The sequence below is a fragment of the Ciona robusta genome, chromosome 4 (genome assembly GCF_009617815.1).
Source record: "Ciona robusta chromosome 4, ASM961781v2".
Classification (NCBI taxonomy): Eukaryota; Metazoa; Chordata; class Ascidiacea; order Phlebobranchia; family Cionidae; genus Ciona; species Ciona robusta.
The window spans coordinates 2,457,810-2,481,494 of NC_143238.1; the positions used below are offsets into that span (position 1 = coordinate 2,457,810).

Sequence of the window (23,685 nt, forward strand, 5' to 3'; positions counted from 1 at the left end):
ATATCCAAATAACCTGATTTGTTTTAAACAATTAACAACGGTCTATGGGAGTCGTGAGACTACGGTTTTATAACTCTTTAGATGTTATCTGTTTACTACCAAATGGGACGAGAAAACATGATGAAAATGTCCCATCTTCCCCTATTTCACTGTGACGAACGCATAAAGAATTAACCTAAGAAACATTTCTAAATACGCTTAAATAACAAAAGCGAAGGCCCAACGCCTGTTAACCATATGCAAGAACAAAAGCTAAGGAATATAGACTTAAACAAAAGAAGAAAAAAACTAGGAAACTGTTACATAACAGCAAAATCTGGCACTTGCAAATCTCTGCGGTGTGATTACTACGACCACGGACACTTTGCTATTTTAGTCTGAGCAAACCCTAGGCATTCTGAAGGGAGGCGCGTGGCAGCGAAGTGCTTGTGGTGTGCTCTCCAGGGCAGGCGAGTACCCGAAGGTGCACTCAAAATAGACGAGTTAGCCACCTCATAATGTCTTTGACACTTTGTTAAATAAAGGAGATACGTCAAGTACAACCCTAGTTTTCTGTGGCTATCGCGAATCGGAGCAAAACAACACATGTTGATTAATTCATGACCATTTTGTCGTATAAAGTATACATGCACAAACAATAGACAATCATCCATACCAACTCTCGATTAGCATTTATAAATACACCATTACTAGTATGCTGTGGCCACCTTGAATCTGAGCAAAACAACACATGTCGATTAACTCATGCTTATTTTGTCGTATAAAGTATATATGCACAAACAATAGACAATCATCCATAAAAATGCTCGATTCGGTATAATAGCATTTGGTAATACACCAATACTTCACCTTGAGTATTACCTATAAGGCCTACGAATGTACGGTTTGGTTTGCTTGCTCAAGCAGCCTTCATTCCTAAACCAAACTATACTAGCTTTTACTACATACTTTAACCTTCTGTCGTCACCAATTCATTTGCAAGCTTAAAAATGTTACATTGAATAAACTGCATTCGCAATGTCTAATTCACATCTCATGTCGTACACCGTAGCTTATCGTCTTAGCTGCTTTCTCATAAGACTGCTTACATGTGCTTTTAATTGTGTTCATTCCCTAATCAATAGCATCGGCGTTAGGCGACTGTGCGCCATCGTTTACCTTATGACTCAGATTACATACACCGACGTCGTACGCTGGAATTTGTTTGCTTGATTGTGTGTAAATGCGTTTAGTGCTTCGAGTGACCACTCTGGAATAGAGAGCGTGAGGCACGTTAAACCAGTGTCACTGCCAATCAGCGACAACACTTCAGTAATCAAGTACACGCTTAAAGTTTATATACAATCGAACCAGCATTGGAGTGAGTGTAAAAATAGATTAATTTATATAACTTTATTTAGGAATAGCTCTTGTGTTATAAACGAGCCGGATGTATGGAGCTTAATCACTGGCACAACACCAAAAAAACCTCATTCTTTTTTTAAATTACATCATTTACCGAAGCACATTTTGTGGCGCGTTTTGCTCAGGCCCGTTTATAACTGGTAACACTGGAACAAGAAAACGGAAACAGCACTGTCAGGTACCCTGTGTTAAAACCACGGCGAGATTTGGTAGGTAGCTACAGACAATGCGCAAACTTAATGTCTCCGACAAGTGTTTAATTAAAGCGGCGTCGGCGCCAAACTATCACTCGGACCGACACCCCGTCACCCTAATCTAATTAAATGCATGCATCGGTGGAAAATTAAGAATTTAATCTATACGACAACCCAGGACTCGGATTTACGATGTCTCGTAATAGCAAACAAATGGGCACAAAGCAGATACTTGTCAACAAAGATGGAGACTTTATTTTCTAAAGCATTTTGCTGACTACGAGAAAAGCATTCATTAATTGAATTTTAAATTTTAAGATTTCAAAGTTTAGTTTTTTAATGTGCTAACGTTGATATATAGTACTTTAGAGCAAGATAGGACACTTTTAGCACATAAAATACAAATATTCTAATCGTATTTTAATCAATCAAGAATTGACAATGGGACTCGTGAGGACACGTTTTTTTTATATTTATTTGAATTTTCATTGGTAACTATCCAAATGGGACGAAAATATGGGATGAAAAGGTGTCCCATTTCTCCAACCCTACTGTATAGTAGCTTGGGTGTTTTTATTCACTTCTATCGCCACATTTAGTAGTAAACAACGAATGTTTTCAGGAGTGTACAACCGTACCCTTAAGACTCTATAAACACCCATTCTTGGTTCTAAAAAATACGAAGAAATATGGTATATTAAGTGCTATAAACGGTATCTATCTTGCCTCACGGTATTATAAATACAGGCCGCATTTTTTCGTAGTAGGCTAAATGAACCATTTTACTGGACCGGGAAAAACGAAATTGCATAGTGAGTAAATAAGTTTAGCGGAATGCACTTGTTTGCTGAAGTAATACACCGGAGATTAGACAGTGTTAATGCCCTTCCGGTATGACATGTTAGCGAAGTCAATTACAAACAAACGCGGTGTTTTTTCCATAATTCTCTGCATTGGCATTTGATGACGCAATTCCCCAATAAAAACTCGTGGGATATTTTTTACTTTAAAAACGTTATAAATGGCGTTTTAATATTTTTGTTACGATTTTTTTATTCAGGCTTTTAAAGCCGATGTTGCGATAAAAGCTATTTTATATGTGTACACTGCGGCCACACAGGTGTTGTCCTATGTCGTCTGTTTTCCGTGAGATTTTTCACTAAAATATTCTCGTTTAAGCCACCAGAATTCGCTAGACGTTTTTCAATATTTTTATAATGGCCTGGTTATGCTGAGAAAATGTGATCGACAGGCTAGACAAATACGAGTTGTAAAATAACGTATACACATTTAAACCAGCCGCTTTCCGGCGAGCCTTCGCACGCAATCGAGGTTGAACACAATTATGAAATCACGGAAAGTTCTTACCGGTGGTCCAACTTTTGTCGAGTGCGGGCTCCCCGCGCTGATATAGAGACTCGTAGGCGGAACTGGAAAGTTAAGACCAACAACTTTATTAGGCAATCCAAGATCCATATCATTGTAAATGCACATTGTTTATAATGCCAAAAGTATTATCATGTTGTATTATGGATAATGGGAATGAGATTGACATTGGTAAAAGACACATACTTGCTAACAGGTTGTGGTACGTGGCTTCGTATACAGCGGAGGATCCACTTTTAATCCGCTGGGATCAGAAGCTCCCGTCTTGGATTCTTAACCCCCCAGCGAAAGTTTGCGACCCTCGGCGTGAGGTGGAATAGGTTTATTTTTCTCCCCCAATCGCCGGCGAGACAAAGCATCCCGAGATTGCCGGAAAGCCATAAACATGAGCGGCGGATTGCTCGCACGCAACGCGGCCGCGAATTCCTCACGAATCCAGGATTCCAATGGTTTGCCGGATTACCTTTTTCTCAATTAAGCAGAGATATGTCCCTTTGTAAAGTTGTAATATATAGTACTGTGGGGAACGATAAGATACTGCTAGATACCTAAATCCCATATTTCCTAACCGTGCTTTTAACAATTAAAAGTTGTTTTTTAGTCGCGGGGTTACGGTTGTATAATTCTGTGAATATGTTTTGTTTACCAACAAATGGGACGTGAAGAGAGAATGAAAACATGTCCCATCTTATTCGGCCGTACTATATAGTAGGATGGGAGAAGGTGAGACACCTTTAACTCATATAGTAGGGTGGGGGAAGATGGGACACCTTTAGCGCATAATATCCAAATATGCTGATCGTGTTTTAAACAATTAACAACGGTCTATGAAAGTCGCGAGGATACGGTTTTATAATTCTTTGAATGTTCTTTGTTTTCTACCAAATGAAACAAAAAAAAATTATAGAAAAAGTGTCCCATCTTCCCCCGCTCTACTATAATATCCAAATATCTTGATCGTGTTAACAACGATCTATGAAAGCAGTAAGGATGCGGTTTTGGGACGAGATAATACAATAAAAAGGTGTCCAATCTTCTCCTACCCTTACTGTATGTGTATAAAAAATAGATCGCTGTTATTACCAGCTCCAATAGTCTTAATAAGACCTTAACAGACACAGATGGTATATAGATCATTTTGCGAAAACAAAACATCGAAATATTACTTTCGCAGGCTATTATTTGACCATAAAAAACGATGGCTTCTAAAACCGTCTGGTAGAATGAAATAAAAGATATTCTATTTTATGTTTGTAGACACTTACCTTCCGTATTACCGTGTAATATGCATTTATTAAATTTATATTGTCGGTCATTACTTGGCGCGCATTTTACAGGCCAAATATCAAAGGCACCTAGCCACGGGACCACCGCACCGAATTGAACCCGAAAATTCAAACGCTGAATTGAGTCCTACGTTTTACGACGTGTGATATGCCTCGTGGAACCGAAATATAAAATTGGCCTGACATTCGCTAATATGGAAAACGTGGGCTGTATTTTAGAACAGCATCCGACAAGCACTTATACAGGCAATCAACACGCAAAGGAATTTAACGAGTAATGCAATTGATTTAGATTCTTAGAACGTACATTCGCTCCTGTTGTATAATACTGCAGGGCAAGATGAGAAATCGTAATCACCGAAATCCTTTATATCTCGTTTTGACCAATTAACAACAATTTTTTAAAGTCGCGAGAATACTGTTCTGTTTTCTTTGTTTACCACCAAATGGGAAAAGAAATAAAAACGAAAACAAGTGTCATCGTATCCTAACCTAATATATAATACTGAGGCAAAATCTCAAAAAGCCATTTAGGTAAATTGAAAACAAATAAAATCACAGTGGTATAACCAAACAAGGATTTGGTCAAATCTCATTCAACGCCCCCGCTGTTCCACCAGCTCGTCTTCACTCCCCCACCACCACAAGCGGACACTGCTATCCTTGCTGCAAGTCACCAAATACCTCGCTGTGCACTGAGCCAATAACAAATTGAGTGTCATTGCTTCGTAAGGCAGCAAAATATAAATTACGCATTTTTGAAACGACTTGTTTTCTCGTTACATCTGGTACACAGTTTAACGAGCACTTTTAAACGAAACCAGCTGTTTAGAACGCTATAAACATGTTTTGAACCGAGATAATGGAATTTTGGATCAAAAACTTACCCGAACTCCCGTAACCTCATTCACATGGCCTTGTAGAACGCGCACACACCTCAAAGTAATTAACTCCCACTCTTTAATCAACATGTCGCTGAAAAGGTAAAATATTTTTTTCCAACTCATTATTTCCTTATGGGTTGTCTAAATTGTCAGCCATTCATTAATACATAAAAGTTACATAACTCGCAAGCGAACATGAGGTGTATGAAACAGACACCCGTGTTACAATACAGGACTGTCGTTGCCCGCCACGTGAGGGTAAGACTACATTCATTCATATATATTGTAGGTTGGGGAAGATGAGACACCTTTTCATTCTATTTTTATTTTCGTTTTTTAGTAAACAAAAACCTTTCAAAGAATTATAAAACTGTATCCTTGCTACTCTCATAGAGCGCTGGTATTAGTTTAAAACACGGGATCGGGATATTTAGATACGTGCTAAAGGTGTGCCAACTTACCCCACAGTACCGTATATAAACTGCCCGAAAAAATAATGACTAAAAGCAAACAGTTTGGTACTTTCTATTGGTTAAAAACTATAGATCAAAAACACATTAAACATCATAAACATCTTACACAATTAACAATTCTACCTCGATGCTGTAAAAAATCGTCCACCAGAAATTGCAAGGTCGTTTATTTGCTTCTCATGCGCCTGGATGCTTTCCACAGGCTCACTACCGCCCTCTGCCGACCAGAGCATAATCATTCCGTCTCGGTCAGCGCTCACTATTAGTTTGTGTTGCCGCTATAATATAACTAAGGTTAGGAAACATTAAACTATTAAATTTTATATATACAGTTGCTGGCAGGCATATGGCAACCTTAAAAAACCTTTTTTTGGGCAAACTATTTTAAAATTGCAAAAAAATGTTTTTGCTCATAAAAAAAAGTTATTTCTATAATATATTGGCGGATAATCTGTTTAAGATTAAAACGTTTATTATGGTATGTTTATTAAAAAATATTTACGAAATAACTTTTTACCACAACTGCAGTAACTGGAGACATATGGCCACAGAGAGTCTTCAGCAATTCACCATCGTCAGGGTTACTCATATGTATTAACCTGCAAGAAAAAAGTAATTTCGAAAATAAAAATTATTAAAAATAAAAATTTCGAAAATATAAAAAATCAAAAAGTTTAATTCTCAAAAAGGCTTAATTTCAACACAGCATTCACGTACCTATCCGTGCCACCCGTGATGATCACTTTATCGTGGTAAGACATGCACTGTACAGCCCCGTTATGGTGACGAAGCACGCGCAAGCACTCGTAGTTACGGATATCCCATACACGTATAGTGGTATCGTGGGAACAGGATATTCTGAAAAGATATGAATAAATGAATGTCCTAAAGAGAACACATACGCCGACAATAATAACATCGTTAAGCCTCGAACCAGTACCCTCTGGGCAACATGCTGGCGTGCTATTCACTGAGTCACGGTGCAAGACAAAAACCGATCAGCTAAAGGGATTTTAATAAAAAATGCTTTTTTTGTTAAAAATTTAATGCAACCTACATGTATGTATTATCAACGGCAACGGCAGTAACTGTCCCTGTGTGTCCGACCAAAGCCTTTCGAAGCTCACAAGTTACGCAATCCCATATTGTAACGTTCATATCCCACGAGCCAATGTATAGAGTCCGACATTTTTCATCCTCGCCCATTGCCATTGACATCACACTACCTGTATGTGGACATGTATTAATATGTTATTAGTAGCAATAGAACGATAATTAGCGAAAACAAATTCTTGACATAAACTGCTAAACCTGTAGCCGTCATGGTATAATCATTATAATGGATAGCGCGCCTGACTTTATCCTGAATGAATACAAACTACCTTATCCTCGCGTGCCGGATATTGACAGTGGTTAAAGACGGGTGTTCTATTTCATACACCTCGTGCCAGCTTACGAGTTACCAAGTATGTGAATTAAAGGGTAATTATGTTTTTTTTTGTTTTTCCTTTTTTTATGTGTGGCTGATAATTTGGACAACCCATTAGTGACCACTGGGTTGAAGCAACTGCCATTAAGTGTCTTGCCCAAGGACATATACGGCCACAATGGTAGCAACTACAAGTCTTGGGGAAAGATTGGACGCCTTTAGCACATAGTACCCAAATATCTTGATCATGTTTTAAACAGTTAAAAACGGTCTATCGGAGTCCTGATGATACAGTTTTATAATAATTTGAATGTTTTTTGTTAACAAATGAAAGGAGAAAATAGAATGAAAAAGTGCCACATCTTCCTCTACCCTAATATATACAAATGATGAAACCGACCTTTTAAAGGCTTATTAATCTTTCCAAAGCTCATGCCCGTGGGTGCCCACATCCGGATTTTCTGATCCATTCCTCCACTAAATATCCTCTTTCCATGACACATGATCGTCATCACAGGAGCATTGTGACCCTGGTTCATATGAAAACATGATATACCAATGAAAATATTAATAGATTTGGTCTTACCTCCAACGATTGCACTTTTTCCACAGGTTTCACAATGTTATTGACCAACCAAAATCTACAAAGAATATATAAAAAACGCCATTCAGATTGTGTTGTTTTTGTTGCTATCATTGTTGGAGTATGTGTCTTGTGCAAGACACATAACAGCAATTGCCTTAACCTAGTCGTAACTGGTCACTAATGGTTGTCCAAATTGTAAGCCATAAGGACAAAAAAAAAACTGTTCACCCACAAGTTATATAGGGATAACTGGTCTGGCACGAGGTGTAAGAAACTGAACACCAGTGTTTAACGACTGTCGTTTTTCCGCCACGCAAGAGGAAAGTAAGTTACATTCATTCAAGCCATTCTATTCTATTCTATTCTGTATGGGTGAGGTCTGTGAGGACCTGGGATTTAGGCCAGACTTGGCCCATTACCCCAACACCCTTGTACGTCCGGAAGTGACGTGCTCGCGGTAGTGAAGTTCTTGTTATCATGTTCCGACTCCAGTGTTCCGACCAAGTCCCGTTTTCTGTCCCGATTCTTGACCCGTATATATAGGACTCCATATGCAGACTATTTCTGCGAACTCGTTCTCCGTTCCGACCAAGTCCCGTTTTCTGTCCCGATTCTTGACCCGAAGGATTCCATCTGCGGACTATTTCTGCGAACTCGTTCTCCGTTCCGACCAAGTTCCGTTTTCTGTCCCGATTCTTGACCCGTATATATAGGACTCCATCTGCGGACTATTTCTGCGAACTCGTTCTCACACGATTCGCGAACATCATTCGAGAACTACACTCGTACTCACAACGTCACAACCGGACGCACTTCCACAGAAGGTTTATCCTCGTCTGGGCAGCGAGTCACCACATATATGCAACTTTGTGGGTAATTGTTTGTTTTTTCCTGTATATGACTGTAATTTGGACAACCCATAAGTGACCGCTGGGTTGGAGCAATGTCCGTTGAGTGTCTTGCCCAAGGACACATACGCGGCGGATACGCCGATCAGTGTTAGTACCGCCGTCGAGCATCGAACCGGGGGCACTTCGGTTCTCGATGCAGGCGCCTAAACCACTGAGCCACGGCGCCGGACTTTCATTCAAGCCATACAAAAAAATCTAAAAAATAATCACCCACAAAGTTACATACTTAGTAACTCGTAAGCGGGCATGATGTGTATGAAACAAAAAAACTTGTTAATAAGTTACCTTCATTCATTATTTCCAATTTATTTGATAGGTTTAGTATTGTCAGAAGTTAAATAAAAGCGTTAAGCTATACAATAAACAAAGTTTTATATATATCTGAAAGAGATTATCTGCCAAATTTTACAGACTCAACAATTTTTTGTAAGCATAACTTATTTTGGCAATTTTTACTTATTTTTATTAAAAATACCTAAAGATCTGTTAAGATTGCCATATGCCTGGCAGCAACTGCAAATATATAAATTTTAATATTTTATTTTTTTCATCTTACTTTCCTGTGCCAGTGGTGGGTCCTTTTATTCTATGATCAACAGCAAATAGCTCTCCACGCCGCGCAAAATCCTCAATTTCATTTTCAGTGACAAGTTGGTTTAATATTGGAACCCCGTAACAACGATCGCTTCGTTTTGAGATTGATTCCATGTCTCCTTCTTTTAAATCTAATAAAAATATTTTATATAAAGTTATTAGCAATTAACTGTAATATTTTGTTGGAATATTTTAACTGCATTGGTAATATATTTCAGTTATTAAATGAATATGACAGTCCAAACTTTGATGTATTGTTTGGCATTGTGGTAAGAGCACTTGTATCTACACTAAAAGACACAAAGTTGAAAGTATGATACTGTCCCCACTGTGAGAGTGTGTTTTAAAGAATAATAAATAACTTCTTCAATTTATAACTGTTTAAATTGTCACCAAAAAAACCTAAAACACTCACCTACAATCCTACAAAGTGACAAACTTAATAACTTTATTTGTATCTTTGATTACAGTAGCGAGGATTTGGAAATATTTTAAACAAAAATACGGAAAATAGCAACGGTGGCTAGTTTGGTAACCCATAGCCAGGTCCAAAGTCTATGAAACAAAATACCCAGGTTATAATGTGTAAAGCTGCCGATTAGCAAAGGATAAATAAGTAATGTTTCCTCAGGGTGCTACAGCTACATTATAACTATAAGACCACACACAGATAAGATAATAAAAATCACCTTCTGTTATATTTTTCCACATGGAAAGGAATCCACCAGCACTTTGAGTTTTATCTGGAGAAGTTGTTTCTTGTGACTTTAAAGGGGAGGCCACCAGTTCTTCTGTCACGGTGACATCCACTGGTGCTTTTGTCTTGGTGACACCTACCGGTACTTCTGCCACGGTGACATCTACTGGTACTTCTGCCTTGGTGACATCTACTGGTACTTCTGCCACGGTAACAACCTCTTCTTCTTGTTTAAATGTGGTTGCTGATGTTGATTGAACTGAACCTAAAAATACAGGTAATTGTGTGGAATGTTTTTTAAAAACAGATACAATGGGTAAAAAATTGATTATCTAGGATAACAAAGTGCTTTTTCAAGGTATGATAAAAATACCAAAATTGTGCTTTGGGTACAAATAATCAAGGCAAGACTATTAAGTTAGGGTTGCGACTATTGTTGCCCCACCAATCTATGATAAATAAGTTCCATTCATTTAATCATTACTTTTGAGAAAACTAACCTATAGCTACTTGTCTAATTTGACTGGTTGTTGCTCCAACTTGACGCTGAACTGAAAAATGTGTTGTTTGTTAGTTTGTTAAGTTTAGCATATAACAGTACAGTAAAACAGTGTATATAGGCTATAAGCAGGAACGCACATTGGAGGGGTCGTCCTAAATCTAGGTAAAAATGGTGTTTCAGATAAAAAAAACTTTACTAAAGAAATGTTTCACACTTTTTTTTTTCACTTTTTTTTGCTCTAATGTATATTACATACAACTTGGTTTTCTTGTCTTTTTGTGAAGCTTCCAGTATGGAACATAATCCTTGTATTTCTGAGCAAGAGCTTCATCGGATAGATCATAAGGTACTTCATCTGAATCTGTAAGGTAGGCTGTTGTCATATGGTGTATACAGTGTTATAAAGTACAATATAAAAAAATGTGTTTAAAAACTTTTTTCTTTACAAGCTTTTCATATACAAAATAGTCTTTTTATATGAAAAAAGTTTCATACAAAAGAAATTGATCACTGAACTTAAGTTAAATATCATTTTATCTTTTAAATGGTTATATTTTTCTTAGTTTCACTTTTGACTAATAAGAAAATGTTACCGTTCCCTATTATAGGTCAATGACTCAATATTATAGTAAAATAGAATATTGGCCACAATATGCATTAAATTTTAAATCATTCTATTCAGTAATAGTTTAACCCATAATTTCTGCAGTAAAATTTTAAAAACATAATTAGAACATGGGCACTGATTACCATCTGAGAAAGCAGAAGCTTTGCTACTTGAGCGCAAGTCAGAAAATTTTGACGCATTTCTTTCCATACGTTCATGCAGTTCAATGTATGCTTGTTTCCAGTCTAAAGTTTCGTGTTCATGTGCTGTCTCTTCCATCAGCTGTAGGAAGTTTTCAACACCATACTCATCTCCTACATCATGGTGAAGATAGTTTAATGTAAATATAAAGTTGCTGGTAAGTTATTTATTGCGTCCTGCGCTGTGGCACAGTGATCGGCGCGCTTTATAAAAATATTTAAAATTAAAACATTTAAAACTAAAATATTAAAAATTAAAATATTTAAAATTGAAATTTCCCAACACTTTTGCAATTTTAAACAACTAATCTAGAATTATGGTAACTTAATTTTAATAGTATCTACCTATTTCTTTGCATTTGTTCTTCCATAACCAATCAGTTTGTGCAAGGCAGTACCACCATCTACATACTTCTCCACAGTGAGCTATGTCAACTGAAGATAGGTGGTCAAATACAGACAACCAATAGTTATCTGGTAGTAAGGACGCTGTACTTTCAGTAGAGGAAACTGCAAACGTAATGTAAGTGTTTAAACTTTGGAAAACTATTAAAACTTTAATGTCCTTACACAATAGAGATGTATTACCTTCTTTGTGTAAAAGAATCATATTTTGTGGTATATTATAGTGGACATTAAAGTTCTCTGGGCATACAATAAATTAAAGTTTAACTTATGTAAATGGCGCCACTTATACCTTTAAATAAAACATAAGGAAAAAGATGCCGTTTTATTTGACATGTAAGTAAAATTTCCCATTAAGTAACATAAGGAAAAAGATGCCGTTTTATTTCACATGTAAGTTAAATTTCCCATTAAGTAAGTAAACATACTATTTTTTGCATTTTGCTTGATGCAGTGTGCCACGTACTTTACAGTTTCTCCATCAGAATGTGCCAAAAGTTTGAGAAGCAACTGTACAATCTGGTGGTCACGCCATGACTCTAACCACTGGAGATACAAATCTTTTTTTTAAATAGACTATTCAGAAACAAGAAGTATTCCTTTTCTGAAACAAGCATAGACTTTCTTTAATAATTCGTAAGAGTAAAAAGTACATCTTTTTATTCAAACTATTCAGGCAATTTTATTCTATCCCACCAATGCTATGGGACATATGCCAAAAAGTTTTTTTTTCAGTTATTTTAGGCATAAAACTATAGTAATTTTATACACAGACATTCCAAATTTTTTGAAGCTGTTTTCCGAAATCCTCTTTTAGTCTTTGAGGTTTTGCTTCCACGGTGATCTTTTCTGTTGACCAGAATTTGCTGTTCTTGTAAAGTTGTTTTGCTGTAGGACCGGGTATCTTGTTTCTACAGACGTCAAACCTTTGGAAAGGTTTAAAGAAGCAAATTTAGAACAGATATTAAGTGAAATATAAAAGAGATTTCTGAATAGTGAAAGAAGCATTTAATACTAGTTTTAGAGTACTGAGCCAACGCTGGCCTAAAATTGTTGGTTCTTAGCACCCCACGCATATAAACAGAATCCTAATTTTATTTACCATAATATTAATTAAAATTGTCATTTACGAAGAGATATAACAGGAAAAAAGACAATTAAATTTGGGCAGAATTGTGCATAATAAACAAAGATTTTCGTTTGATTTTTTTATAACTAAACCATATATGAACTAAACTATAGGTAAAATAAGTAAAAGCTGAACAATTACGTGTGGCAGCACATTATATTTTGTTTGACTGTACAGAATAGAGATTTAACATAAAATCTGAATTAAATGTAGCAGCGTACATTACCTCTGCATGAATGCACTTCCAATCTGACTTCTTGAAGCTACTGGTTTGCCTAGAACTTTCTGGTTTTCTGCTGGGAAGAAATCTTTCATTTTTACACTCATCTCAGTAAAGTTGGTGTGGAAGCCAGAGATCTCGTCATCTTCAGGAGGACCCATTGTCCACTTGGAGGCAGCAGAGTCTGCCCGGACTGGTTCAAGATCACTGCCAGTGTCATGAAAAAATGGGTAAATTAAAATAAAAATAAATTTAATCTTATTAATGACAAAAAAATTTAAAAAAGAATAAATAATGATAATAAAAACTTTAAAAAATGAACAGCCTTTAAAATGACAATAATAACATTTAAAAAGAAATGTTATGATGATAATATAATGCTATTATGGTAAAAGTACAATTACATAATGATGAGAGTATAAGAAATTAATAATATACTAACCCTGAGAGTGTTTTCTTCGTATTTTTGCCAAGTTTGGACTTTTGAGGGGCAGCCTGTAGTGTACTTTTTGTTTGGCTATTTTGATTGAACTTGTTTTGTGTGGCATTTAAGGCTGTTGCAGGAGAAGCACCTTTGGAGCTGTTTTCTGGGCTTGTTTCTTCTATAGGTGAAAGACTAGGAGCCACTGACTGAGCAGAGCTTGTTGATGCTGTTGTGCCTATTCTTGCTGCACTGATGAAGTTGGAAAACTGTGGGGTGAGAGATAGGAATGGTGTTTTCTCATTGTGGGGTGATGGCCTAGGTCCAAGGCTTGCACTGCTTTCTTCAATAGGTGATAGGTTCCTTGAGCTTGATGTGGACCGTGGGACTTCTTCATGCTCACTTAACTGCAGCCTTTTTACCTCACTTAGAGTGCTTGAGTATCTAGTGATTCTAGAATCACTGACATAACTTGGTCTACCATTCGAGTCACTCAAGTTTTTTGAAATAAAAGCATTACTGTCAGTTCGAAATGTAAGCTCTGAAACTTCTCCCATTTCAACATTGTTGCTCTCTGTGCATTCCATAGACTCTTGCTGCATGGTAGGAGAATTGCGTCGAGCTCTGACTTTCCGCATAGGGTACTCGTCCTGTAGATCAGCGAGAAAGTCTCGATGGAAAACTGACTCAACAGCGATGCTCAAACTCTGAAGCTGCGACTTTTCAAATCTGTTTACCAAACCAGAGAAGAGAATTCTCCACTGCCATGGCTCCCAGCTTAAAAACCACTCAACAACAGCATGAGTTATGACTTTGATTTTTTGCTTTGATTCTTCCCCTTCATACTTTTGCAAAGGGTGATGTTTAATTCCATTTGCAAAACTAATGCAATCACCAGATGCATGACCCAAACTTGACAGTGGAAGGCTGACAAAGTAACTTGAACTTTGTGAAGTTGTCATCTGTATAATATAATTATGAGGCAATGCTAATGTGTACATAAACACACGTTGTTTTATAAATACATTTATTGTAAATAAATATGAATAGATGTAGAATATTAATGTAACTTGCTTTATCCTCACATGGCCGAAAAACGACAGTCGTTATAACACGGGTGTTCTGTTTCATACACCTCGTGCCAGCTTATACGAGTTACCATGTATGTTACTTAGTAGCTGATTATTTTTTTATGTATGGCTGACAATTTAGACAACCCATTAGCGAACACTTGTTTGAAGCAATTGCCGTTAAGTATGTTTTCCATTGACACATACGCCCAGTGGTAGCGGAGAGCCGGAGCCGAACCTTGAATCCATAACCTCTGAGTTAAAGACATGCGCGCTATCTGTGCTACGGCGCCAGAAAATATATTTTCCTCAATAAAGCTTTATTAATACCGCTACGTCTTTACTTCAGACTTTCCGATTCTCCAATATCAGCACATACTTCAGCGGTCCAGCACAATTATATCGTGTATTTGCAAACTAATTATTAATCTGATTTGATTGCCGCCAATAAAAAGCGTTCATTGTTGCCTTGGCGCCGACAGGAAATTTTATTAAAATAGATAAGCGGAAGTTCAACATGTTATTAACACACAGAGTATTTTTAAATGAACGAATAACGGTAACTTATTTATGCTTGCACCGCGGGGCAACGACAAGGGTGATAACACGGGTGTTGATTAAATGAAAAATGTGTAACTTGTTTTTTAGTCGCGTGGCAGGGCAGGGCAGCGACAGTCGTATTAACATTGCAATTCTGTTTTATCATAGAATACTGTTCAGTATTCTATGGTTTTATACGTTTCGTGTCGCTTACATTTTTTCACGCAGTTTATGTTATTTTTTTATTGCATGGCCTACGTTTTACACAAACTATAGGAGATAATTGGGTTGGAGTAATTGCCTTTAATCGTCTTGGAAGCAACACGCGCCCACAATCATCCGCCCTTATTTTCACCTTCGGTTTTACAGGGTGGGGGGAGACGGGACAACTTTAGCACATATTATCTAAATATCCTGATCGTTTTTAAACAATTAACAATGGTCTATATCTATGGGAATCGTGAGAATACGGTTTTATAATTCTTCGAATGTTCTTTGTTTACTACCAAATGGGACGAAAAAATAGAGTAAAAAGGTATCCTTCTATCTTCCCCCACCCTACTAAATATAGTGCTGTATACTTTAGTAAGACTTTGTTCTAGGGTGTATATTTATTATATAGCCCACTATACAGCTTTAAATGTAGTAGTCAGTAACCAATATTATTTTGCGCTTCCAATGCTGGGTGATGAGTTTCATTTCCCGGAAAACATGCCAACGTGGCCTGATTATTATCACGGTTTCCCGATAACGTAATTAGTCTTGGCGTTTGTAGTTCCTTGTTGGTGTTCTTTTATAACCTGTAGGTTTTTAAATACCCAGTATTCCAACAAACACCGATGGAAACTATACGTTCAAATACAGGTAGCCGTGTGTATATATTAAAAACAAACTGGGCGTGTTGATTGTTGTTAAGCGTTGGAATTAAAAGAACCCGAACAGGAACTAGTTCAAGCCAAACGAAAGTTGTATTTGTTGTGTGATTTTCCCGAGTGACATCAAGACGCATATACAATACTGTTGGCGTAGTCTAGACTATAGAGTACGATTGAGCTGCTTGTTGTTTTCAGTTAAAACAATACTTTATTTGAGACTGATAAGAATTCCTGGTAAGCTTAACTCTTAAGTCAATTTTAAAGTCAATTGTAGAATGAACAGGTGCATATAAATTATGTATGTGTCTATTATAAGTATTATGGGGTATTTTAAATTACACTACGTTTTTAATTTGGTTTGACTCTACATATAGTAATATGGGTTAAGATGGGACACCTTTAGCACATAATATCTAAATATCCTTTGTCGTGTTTTAAACAATTAACAACGGTCTTTTAGAGTCGTGATGATATGGTTTTATAATTATTTGAATGTTCTTTGTTTACTACCTAATGGGACAAGAAAATAGCATGAAAGGTGTCCCACCTTACCCCACCATACTATATAACTTCAAAAGGATAAAGACACTTTGTAACTTAATCGGCCCGCCGCGTTTCGTATTTAAGCGGTGTTACTCAGCAAGTATCGATCAACCTTTAAATCAAATTAAAAACATACTTTCCAAGGACGCATTACACACAAAGAGAATCATACGATTGGTACAGGACTTCAAATTGAACCCCTACGCGCACATGTGCAAAAGACGAAAACATACGACGGTGTTAAATAGAGTTTTAGACCAGGCTATATATATCTACACTGGTTTGCAAATCCATGCCTTATGACAAATATGATCAGTTCTTTGTATGGTTTAATGTTGTGTGTATAGTTAGTTCCTTACACTGCATGGTACAGATCTATAAATCATTCGGATTGCCACCTCATAAATAAGTTAATCTTTATACAAACTCAGCATGTGTCATTAAATCAACAACTAAACCCCATTTAAACGGTTAATGGTTTTTATTTATACACATAGCATTTGAATAACAGTACACACTTTACAAACACTTTTTAGCAATCATCGTTAAGCTACATTCCAGTTAAACTTTTTGCAAACTCTTAGACATACTGATCGAGGAAGAGGTGGACATGGTTGCTTCAGCTATGGTCATGGAAGTGGTTACCGTGGCAACTGTTCTGCCCAGGGTTCCAGACGTAGAAGATATGGCACAAATGGTCGTGGAAGCTCTGCTGGTCGGAAGCATGACAAAGGTAATTATGGTCAAGGCAGTGTGAGCATTCGTGGCAGCAACGGTAATCGTGGAAGAAGTTGGACCGAAAGAAACACAGATCAATATTCTAATTCACCACATTCACAAAGATTTAGAAGATACAATTCGGCAACAGGAGACCATTTTCAAAGGTGATGCTTCTCTATTTGTTTTTAATTTGCAACTATGCAAATTAAAAATAATTTTGGAAATAAATACCATTTAAGAAATTGCTACAGTTAAGGTTACATGTTTATATCATTATTTTACAGGCCACATTACTTTTTTACTCAATTAAAGAAGATTGTGGTTGACGATGACATAACTCCAACCAAGGCCGCCATAATATTGTCAACTTCAAGTAATGGTTTTAAGGATTGGCTAAAACAGGATATGAATACAGGTATCTATATCTTAATCAACATTTGCTGATACAATTGTCCCTGTTTTGTTGGTGTTTAAAGATTTTTTTACATTTAAAAGAGTCGGTTGAAAATTGTGTTCTTATTTTATACACAGGTTTAAAAGAATTGGTGCTTTATGCTTGTGGAAAGATTGCTCAAGCAGATGGAGCATGTGATGTTCTACTGGAAGTTATAATGGCGGTTATTAACAGTGGTTTTTGCAATAAAATTTGTGGATTGATCAGTGAAAATTTGATAGTAAGGTAGAAAAATCAATGGGGTTATGCTTCTATTCAAGCAGTTAAATTAAAATGAATTCAAAAACTGCTTTTGTTAATATGAAAACGGTGCTAAATGTTATTATCAAAATTCTTGAACTAAATAGTATATAACCAGAACTGACATAAAGGATATGCTGGCTTTCTAAATGTGTTTTTTGATTATTTCAAAAAACAATATGTTACAGTATGACGGATTCTTCTAAAGCAGCCAGACAAGTATCATGTTGCTTGCACCTAATGTCAAAGTGTCTTGATTTAGTACCAAATGCATCGGTTAATGAGGTAAATAAATATAAACCTGTTTACTAGATGGCTGTTTAACGTGATAATGTCGTCAATATAAGCAATAAGGTCAACGCGCAGCTACAGACTTCCTGTCATGAAAGCAATGATTTTTCGACAAAGATAAAATATTATGAAACATGTTTGCAGGTATCGATGTTAACTATTGTTGTTGAAAGAGTAGTTGACACAATGGATATTGGACACCTGGAAAATATTAGTGAACGACTGAAAGAAGTGAAAATACGTAAAGATGAAGCAGTTAGGTAACAAGCACACCAACAAAAACTAATAAAAAATATCGTCAAGTTAAAATTGTTCTTTACCTTATTTAGGAAGTTTATGGAAGATCGTATTGAAAGAAATAACAACTCTGAAGAAAGACTACCACTAGATAACTTCAGATCTACTTCTGTCCTACCCACCCTCGATGATATTATAAAGACAGAAAAACCATTTTTAAGGAAAAACCGCATTGGTGTTCCTTATGATAGGTATATGTAGGGTTATTTTACATTTTATTCTTTAAACTTTAAACTTATCATGCATGCTTGATCTCTAGAAAGAAAGAAACTGCTTTAATGTTAAGGCGATATAAATGATAAAGGTTTTTGTCTTCGATAAGAAAAGTAGGAACGGAATACTTTTTACTACCACTTTTTTATCACAAGAAAGTTTTGAAATGTTAATGTGTCATTCAAAGTTATATCGACCATCTACATATGTTTAAAGTAGTTTAAACAAATTATGGAATTGTTAGCAGAAAAAGAAGATACTCAGCATGTGGACACATCATTGAATTATACTCTCATTGAAACAGATGCCTTTCTGAAGTCATACCGCTATGTTCTTGCAGGTTTACAAGGTAACCCAACTATTTTAGTGATTTTACATCTTTTCTGGTTAAAGGAGATGTTTCTTTTATATTTAAGAATTTTTGTTTGACAGAGATTGACCATCTCCCTCTAGAAGAATATATTGTCAAGTGCTCAAAGGAAATACATACCCCTTTGTATTTGCGCAACCCTTATTTTACATACACATTTCAACCTTTACTTGGTAAATTATCATGCTGGCTAATTTTACAAACCTTTTGTCTTGTTTCATCAATTCATTATAATATTATTGATAGGTGAACCACATTTTATTAATGTCCCCGATCTATCTCAATGGCCAACTGCTGACGAGTTGCACTTGGACGAGTCACAGAAATTTGCCTTGCAAACTGCCATTACAAAAGAAAAAGCATTGATACAAGGCCCTCCTGTACCGGGAAAGACTTATGTTGGGCTTAAAATGATGCAGTTGTTTCTTGCCAATTGCAATTCTAGGTACATATGATTTGTTTGATGATTGAAAGCGATGCATATGGTTAAATTTTTTTTAGTCAGTTAGAAAAACATCCGATTCTGGTGGTATGTTACACCAACCATGCACTTGATCAATTCTTGGAAGGAAAAGCAAAGTTTCATCCTGAAGGAATCGTAAGATAAAGTTTTAAATTCAAATAAAGTTTTAATGTCACTTCGATATTAGGCAAATTTTACAAAGATACCTTAAGTTTCGTTGCCCGGTATACGTGTTAAGTTTGTAAGCCAAAAAGTAAAATCACGGCTATTTGCATGCAAAACTGCAGCTAGATACACTAGTATATAGTACAATGGGGGAAGATAGGACCAAAATCAAAATAGATGTCGGGTTTTAGGTAATACCACGAATTAGTACTATCATTCCTTTATTAATTGACAACAATTTAATAAAATATAATAAAACACACGAGGCGTTATTTAGCGATCCGCACAACAGGTGAAATTTTACAAATTCGAAAACACACAGCATAAGATAGGACAGTTTAAAATCATTGTTACTTTTGATTAATAAGTGTATTTATAAATGGGAATATATGTAAATAACACAAAATAATACTGTACGCTTCGAAAATTAAGTCTAAACAATCTTTATCTTGCCCTACTGCTATAGTTTTTACATGTTACCTATACATTATATCATTGCATAACAATTGGTATTGTTTGAACGACAATGGGTAATGTTCGAACATCAATGGATAAATATTGTATCCCACAAATGTATATGAACTTGTAATAACAAAAAATTGATAATAACTATTGATAAAGTTTTTATTTTTGCTACAAATTGGGTATTACTACTCTGTTTTTGGCACAAGCCACTTCCTATGAATTATTACCAAGTGAAAATGACCAAATTTCGAATATATTTTCAAAATATTATCATTTTATTATATCAGTATCTTATAGTTGAAAACCCCCTGAGGTATAAATTACTAAATTAAAAGCAAATCTTCCAAAGTTTGGCAATGAAAACATACAAAACTACAATGTGGGGGAAGATGGGAATTGAAATATATTTACATTATCAGTATTCTGCAACTTGTAGTTAACCTACCGAGTTAAACAGGCTGTGCTAGTTTCTTTGGCATGTAAACTTCATATATATAACGTTAAACCGATATTTTGTTGTTGTTTTTATCTTAAATTAAAGTCATATTGACCCCTGCCCATTTTCTTCATGCTTATATCTTAGTGTTTTTTTACAAAACTAAAACTAGTTTTATGAGACAAAATCAAACTGTACGAAATATTAAAGGTTGTTTTATGAAGCTATGAAACTAGTTTAATCGTTCGCACACGCAAACTAAGAAAAATCATTGACTTTACTACGATTTAGCGAGCATAAAAAAATAGCACCTTACTATTTCGCATTTTTTTACCTGTTCAAAGTATACTGTTTCTAGTTTACATATTTTTTTAATATTTAAAAAGAGTAATCAGCTTTGATGGGCGTTTTATAAAGTCGTGATAATACTGTCGAATAATTCTGTAACCTGATTTTCCTGATTATGATTAAATGGGGGTCCGTAAAAAGAAAATTAAAAAAAATTCATGTCTGACAAAGTGTCCCATCTTCCCCCACTCTACTATATGTTAATGTTATGCGTTTTTGTTTGTATTTTTATATTTTAAACATGTTCTTTTATGTTTTTGGTTAGTATACTTGATGTTTTCTGTTTTTTTACTCTTTAATTGATTGAGTGTTCAATAAAATTTGATTCTTTATGTAAGGTTTATTATTGTGATAAGATATAACATTAGTAGAAAGCCATTTTTACGCGCAGAAGTGTTTGGTTCTGAATAAATCGCAATATTCAGACGAAAATCAGCACCCAGCAATGATAAAATGCCATGCAGTGGGCTCGGTAATGGTGGCGTCTATGACGTCATACACGCGGGGACCGTAGATAACAAGACTCGTTGTTTTACCATAGTTTAATAATACAACATAGTTTAATACTTCTTTATTAAACTATGGTTTTACAATCCGTTCCCAACTTGGTCTATACTAACTTTGGCACAACCTGCTAAGAACAAAATAAAATGACAAGTTAAAAAAATTACGCTTTATCGGGAATGATACAATTATATATCCTATATTCCAAAGTCTCATACATTTAAAAAAAATTAATATTTCTATAGTATTGTAAATACGTACCGGTACATTTTGCCGATTTCTAACCACTGTAAATCAAACAATCTATTTCACATTAAAATACTGCCTATCTTTAAACAACGCAGTTGCAGTAAACTAAAGTCAACTTTTCGTGTCTATTAAAAAACATTTACTCTGAATGTGAATGAATGAATATAACTTGCTTTATCTCTTTAACTTGTCTTATCCTTTGCCATATCTGGACTCTAATTTCGGTAGAGCGAATAAGGTATCAATCAGGACCTCAGTAAACCGAATACCCGCGGAAATCCTCTTAATACATTTACACTATAACTTTGCATTTACCAACAGTTTCTTTCAATTCCGTCAATACATGGCGAGGGCGCCATGCGTCAATAGCATTCCAATTATACAGACTTGTTATTAAAATAAATTTAGGATACGTTTTAAAGCTTAACCAGAGTTTCAGCGACCAATACGTTTTAAAACTTTCATTTCATTTTTCCTTTTGTGTTGCAACAGCAACTGGTGTTGCAACAGCATTGGCATGAAGTTTATTACTTTATTTGTATAAATCAAACAACAATTATTTGCCGACAGGTATTTCAACGTGTGATTAATAGGGTGACGTTATACGATTGGAACCTTGGGACAATTACCAACATGGTTTCTCGATAACGACGAACTTGGTTTTTGCGGAAATACGCCATGACAATACTCCAATCTAGCTCTAGGGGAATCCCCATGACCTAAACTAAAGTATCGGTATCAAAAGTGTCCAAATTGGATCGATATTCCATTTTAGTTTTTGTTATTAGAGGTTTTAATAAAGTTTTCGTTAAAACTAAAAAGGAAAAGAGTCGCAGAAACTGTGGTTTAGTTCTGAGGTGTAATCTACATTACATTAAAATCAAGTGCGTATACGGCCTCCGAGAGATATCTCTGTCTCCGTGTTGGAATCACGACACACTAGAGGTATCTCTAGTATATATAGTTCGTGTTGGAATGCAGGTCACGTAACGGGAATTAAAGGATTGATATAATTCGGTTAATAGTATTTATCCTCGCTTGGCGGGCGACAACAGTTTAAAACCCGGGTGTTCTGTTCATACACTTCATGCCCGCATACCAAGTCACCTTTGTGAAAATATTTCTAGACAACACATAATGGACCACTGCGTTGAAGCAACTGCCGTTAAGGGTGTTGCCCAAGGACACATACACCCAAAACAGTGGCAACGAGCGTCGAACCCAAACCCTCTGGTTTAGAGACGGACGGTATAACTATAAACTGCGTGTAACGGCGATGGACACAGACGATTCTTGTAGCATAGTGCCATAGTAGGGCATTTTATTGCCCAATCTAGTACCTTATTTAAAGATCAAAGCAAATCAAATTTTCGTCGCGTCGTATATTCAAGTTTGACCATATAATTGAGACACATTGAAACACGATTAATATGTTCGAAAAAATTACAACATTTAATTTATTTTTGACCACTTTTTGTAAGCGACCAATATTATGAATATAAATCGATTTTGTGGCTATAATTGTAAACTATAGAGTGAAAGTATGTAGTTTAATCTCTTAAGTGTTGGGAAAACTAACGGTGGTTCTTATGCATAATACTCAAAGTTCAAAATCCAACTGTGTTAACGATAAGCAAATTTATTTTGTTTAAGTTTTTTTTTATTGTTCTAACAACAGAGCTGTAATATTCTGAGTAAATAATACCGCTCTTATCTGAGTAAATAATACCGCTCTTATTCTGAGTAAATAATACCGCTCTTATCTGAGTAAATAATACCGCTCACATTTTACTGTTAAAGAAGGAAGTCTGAAATGTAACCTTGAAACCCTACACAACAATATTCGTAACTTTTGTTAGATTTAGAAGTTGTATGAACAGGCAGGTATTAATTTATTCGATTTCTTTTTCACATTCGTATAGATCAGTGTATGATTTTAGTAAAACATTGCTTTAACTTTAGATGGTAATTTTTAAGGAGTAAAGTAGTGGCGAAAGTGTTCCGGGAAATATTTACTAAAAAAAGGCGGCATATTTAATTTTTAATACTCACGTTTGCCTATTTTAAAGTACGTCGATTAATATTAAATTTAGCAACACCTATTGCAAACACAA

General features: G+C 35.7%; 2 protein-coding genes across 5 annotated transcripts; one reads left to right on the forward strand and one right to left on the reverse strand.

The window, feature by feature from the left end:
• Positions 1-4,621: 4,621 nt before the first annotated feature.
• On the reverse strand, positions 4,622-14,877 carry LOC149736551 (uncharacterized). 2 transcript variants are annotated; one of them, XM_089876117.1, is made up of 19 exons: positions 14,743-14,877; positions 13,350-14,290; positions 12,914-13,114; positions 12,334-12,484; positions 11,987-12,104; positions 11,499-11,663; positions 11,097-11,267; positions 10,603-10,707; positions 10,345-10,395; positions 9,837-10,109; positions 9,110-9,278; positions 7,643-7,697; positions 7,457-7,586; positions 6,685-6,853; positions 6,345-6,485; positions 6,145-6,226; positions 5,751-5,905; positions 5,158-5,245; positions 4,622-4,965 (listed from the first exon to the last, which is right to left on the reverse strand). In XM_089876117.1, the coding sequence occupies exons 2-19, from the start codon at positions 14,288-14,290 to the stop codon at positions 4,867-4,869; spliced, it is 3,264 nt and encodes a 1,087-aa protein (XP_089732243.1). In that variant the 5' UTR covers positions 14,743-14,877; the 3' UTR covers positions 4,622-4,866. The 2 variants fall into 2 exon arrangements, with proteins under 2 accessions (XP_089732243.1, XP_089732244.1); XM_089876118.1 differs by having other exon boundaries at positions 14,729-14,858.
• Positions 14,878-15,961: 1,084 nt separating this feature from the next.
• On the forward strand, positions 15,962-19,062 carry LOC149736552 (uncharacterized). 3 transcript variants are annotated; one of them, XM_089876158.1, is made up of 9 exons: positions 15,962-16,096; positions 16,941-17,240; positions 17,361-17,491; positions 17,608-17,755; positions 17,959-18,055; positions 18,206-18,321; positions 18,391-18,549; positions 18,816-18,920; positions 19,004-19,062. In XM_089876158.1, the coding sequence occupies exons 1-8, from the start codon at positions 16,089-16,091 to the stop codon at positions 18,868-18,870; spliced, it is 1,014 nt and encodes a 337-aa protein (XP_089732284.1). In that variant the 5' UTR covers positions 15,962-16,088; the 3' UTR covers positions 18,871-18,920; positions 19,004-19,062. The 3 variants fall into 3 exon arrangements, with proteins under 3 accessions (XP_089732284.1, XP_089732285.1, XP_089732286.1); XM_089876159.1 differs by having other exon boundaries at positions 18,819-18,920; positions 19,004-19,041; XM_089876160.1 differs by lacking the exons at positions 18,816-18,920; positions 19,004-19,062 and having other exon boundaries at positions 18,395-18,549.
• Positions 19,063-23,685: the final 4,623 nt, after the last annotated feature.

Excerpts from the sequence above, each read along its gene's own strand:
- LOC149736552 (XM_089876158.1), top strand. Across the intron at positions 17,241-17,360 it reads ACAGGAGACCATTTTCAAAG|GCCACATTACTTTTTTACTC; the intron begins GTGATGCTTCTC and ends ATTATTTTACAG. Across the intron at positions 18,550-18,815 it reads ATTGGTGTTCCTTATGATAG|CAGAAAAAGAAGATACTCAG; the intron begins GTATATGTAGGG and ends TGGAATTGTTAG.
- LOC149736551 (XM_089876117.1), bottom strand. The coding sequence starts at position 14,290 with ATGACAACTTCACAAAGTTCAAGTTACTTTGTCAGCCTTCCACTGTCA. Across the intron at positions 9,279-9,836 it reads GTGGAAAAATATAACAGAAG|ATTTAAAAGAAGGAGACATG; the intron begins GTGATTTTTATT and ends TATTTTTATTAG. Across the intron at positions 4,966-5,157 it reads ATGAGGTTACGGGAGTTCGG|TGCACAGCGAGGTATTTGGT; the intron begins GTAAGTTTTTGA and ends TTATTGGCTCAG.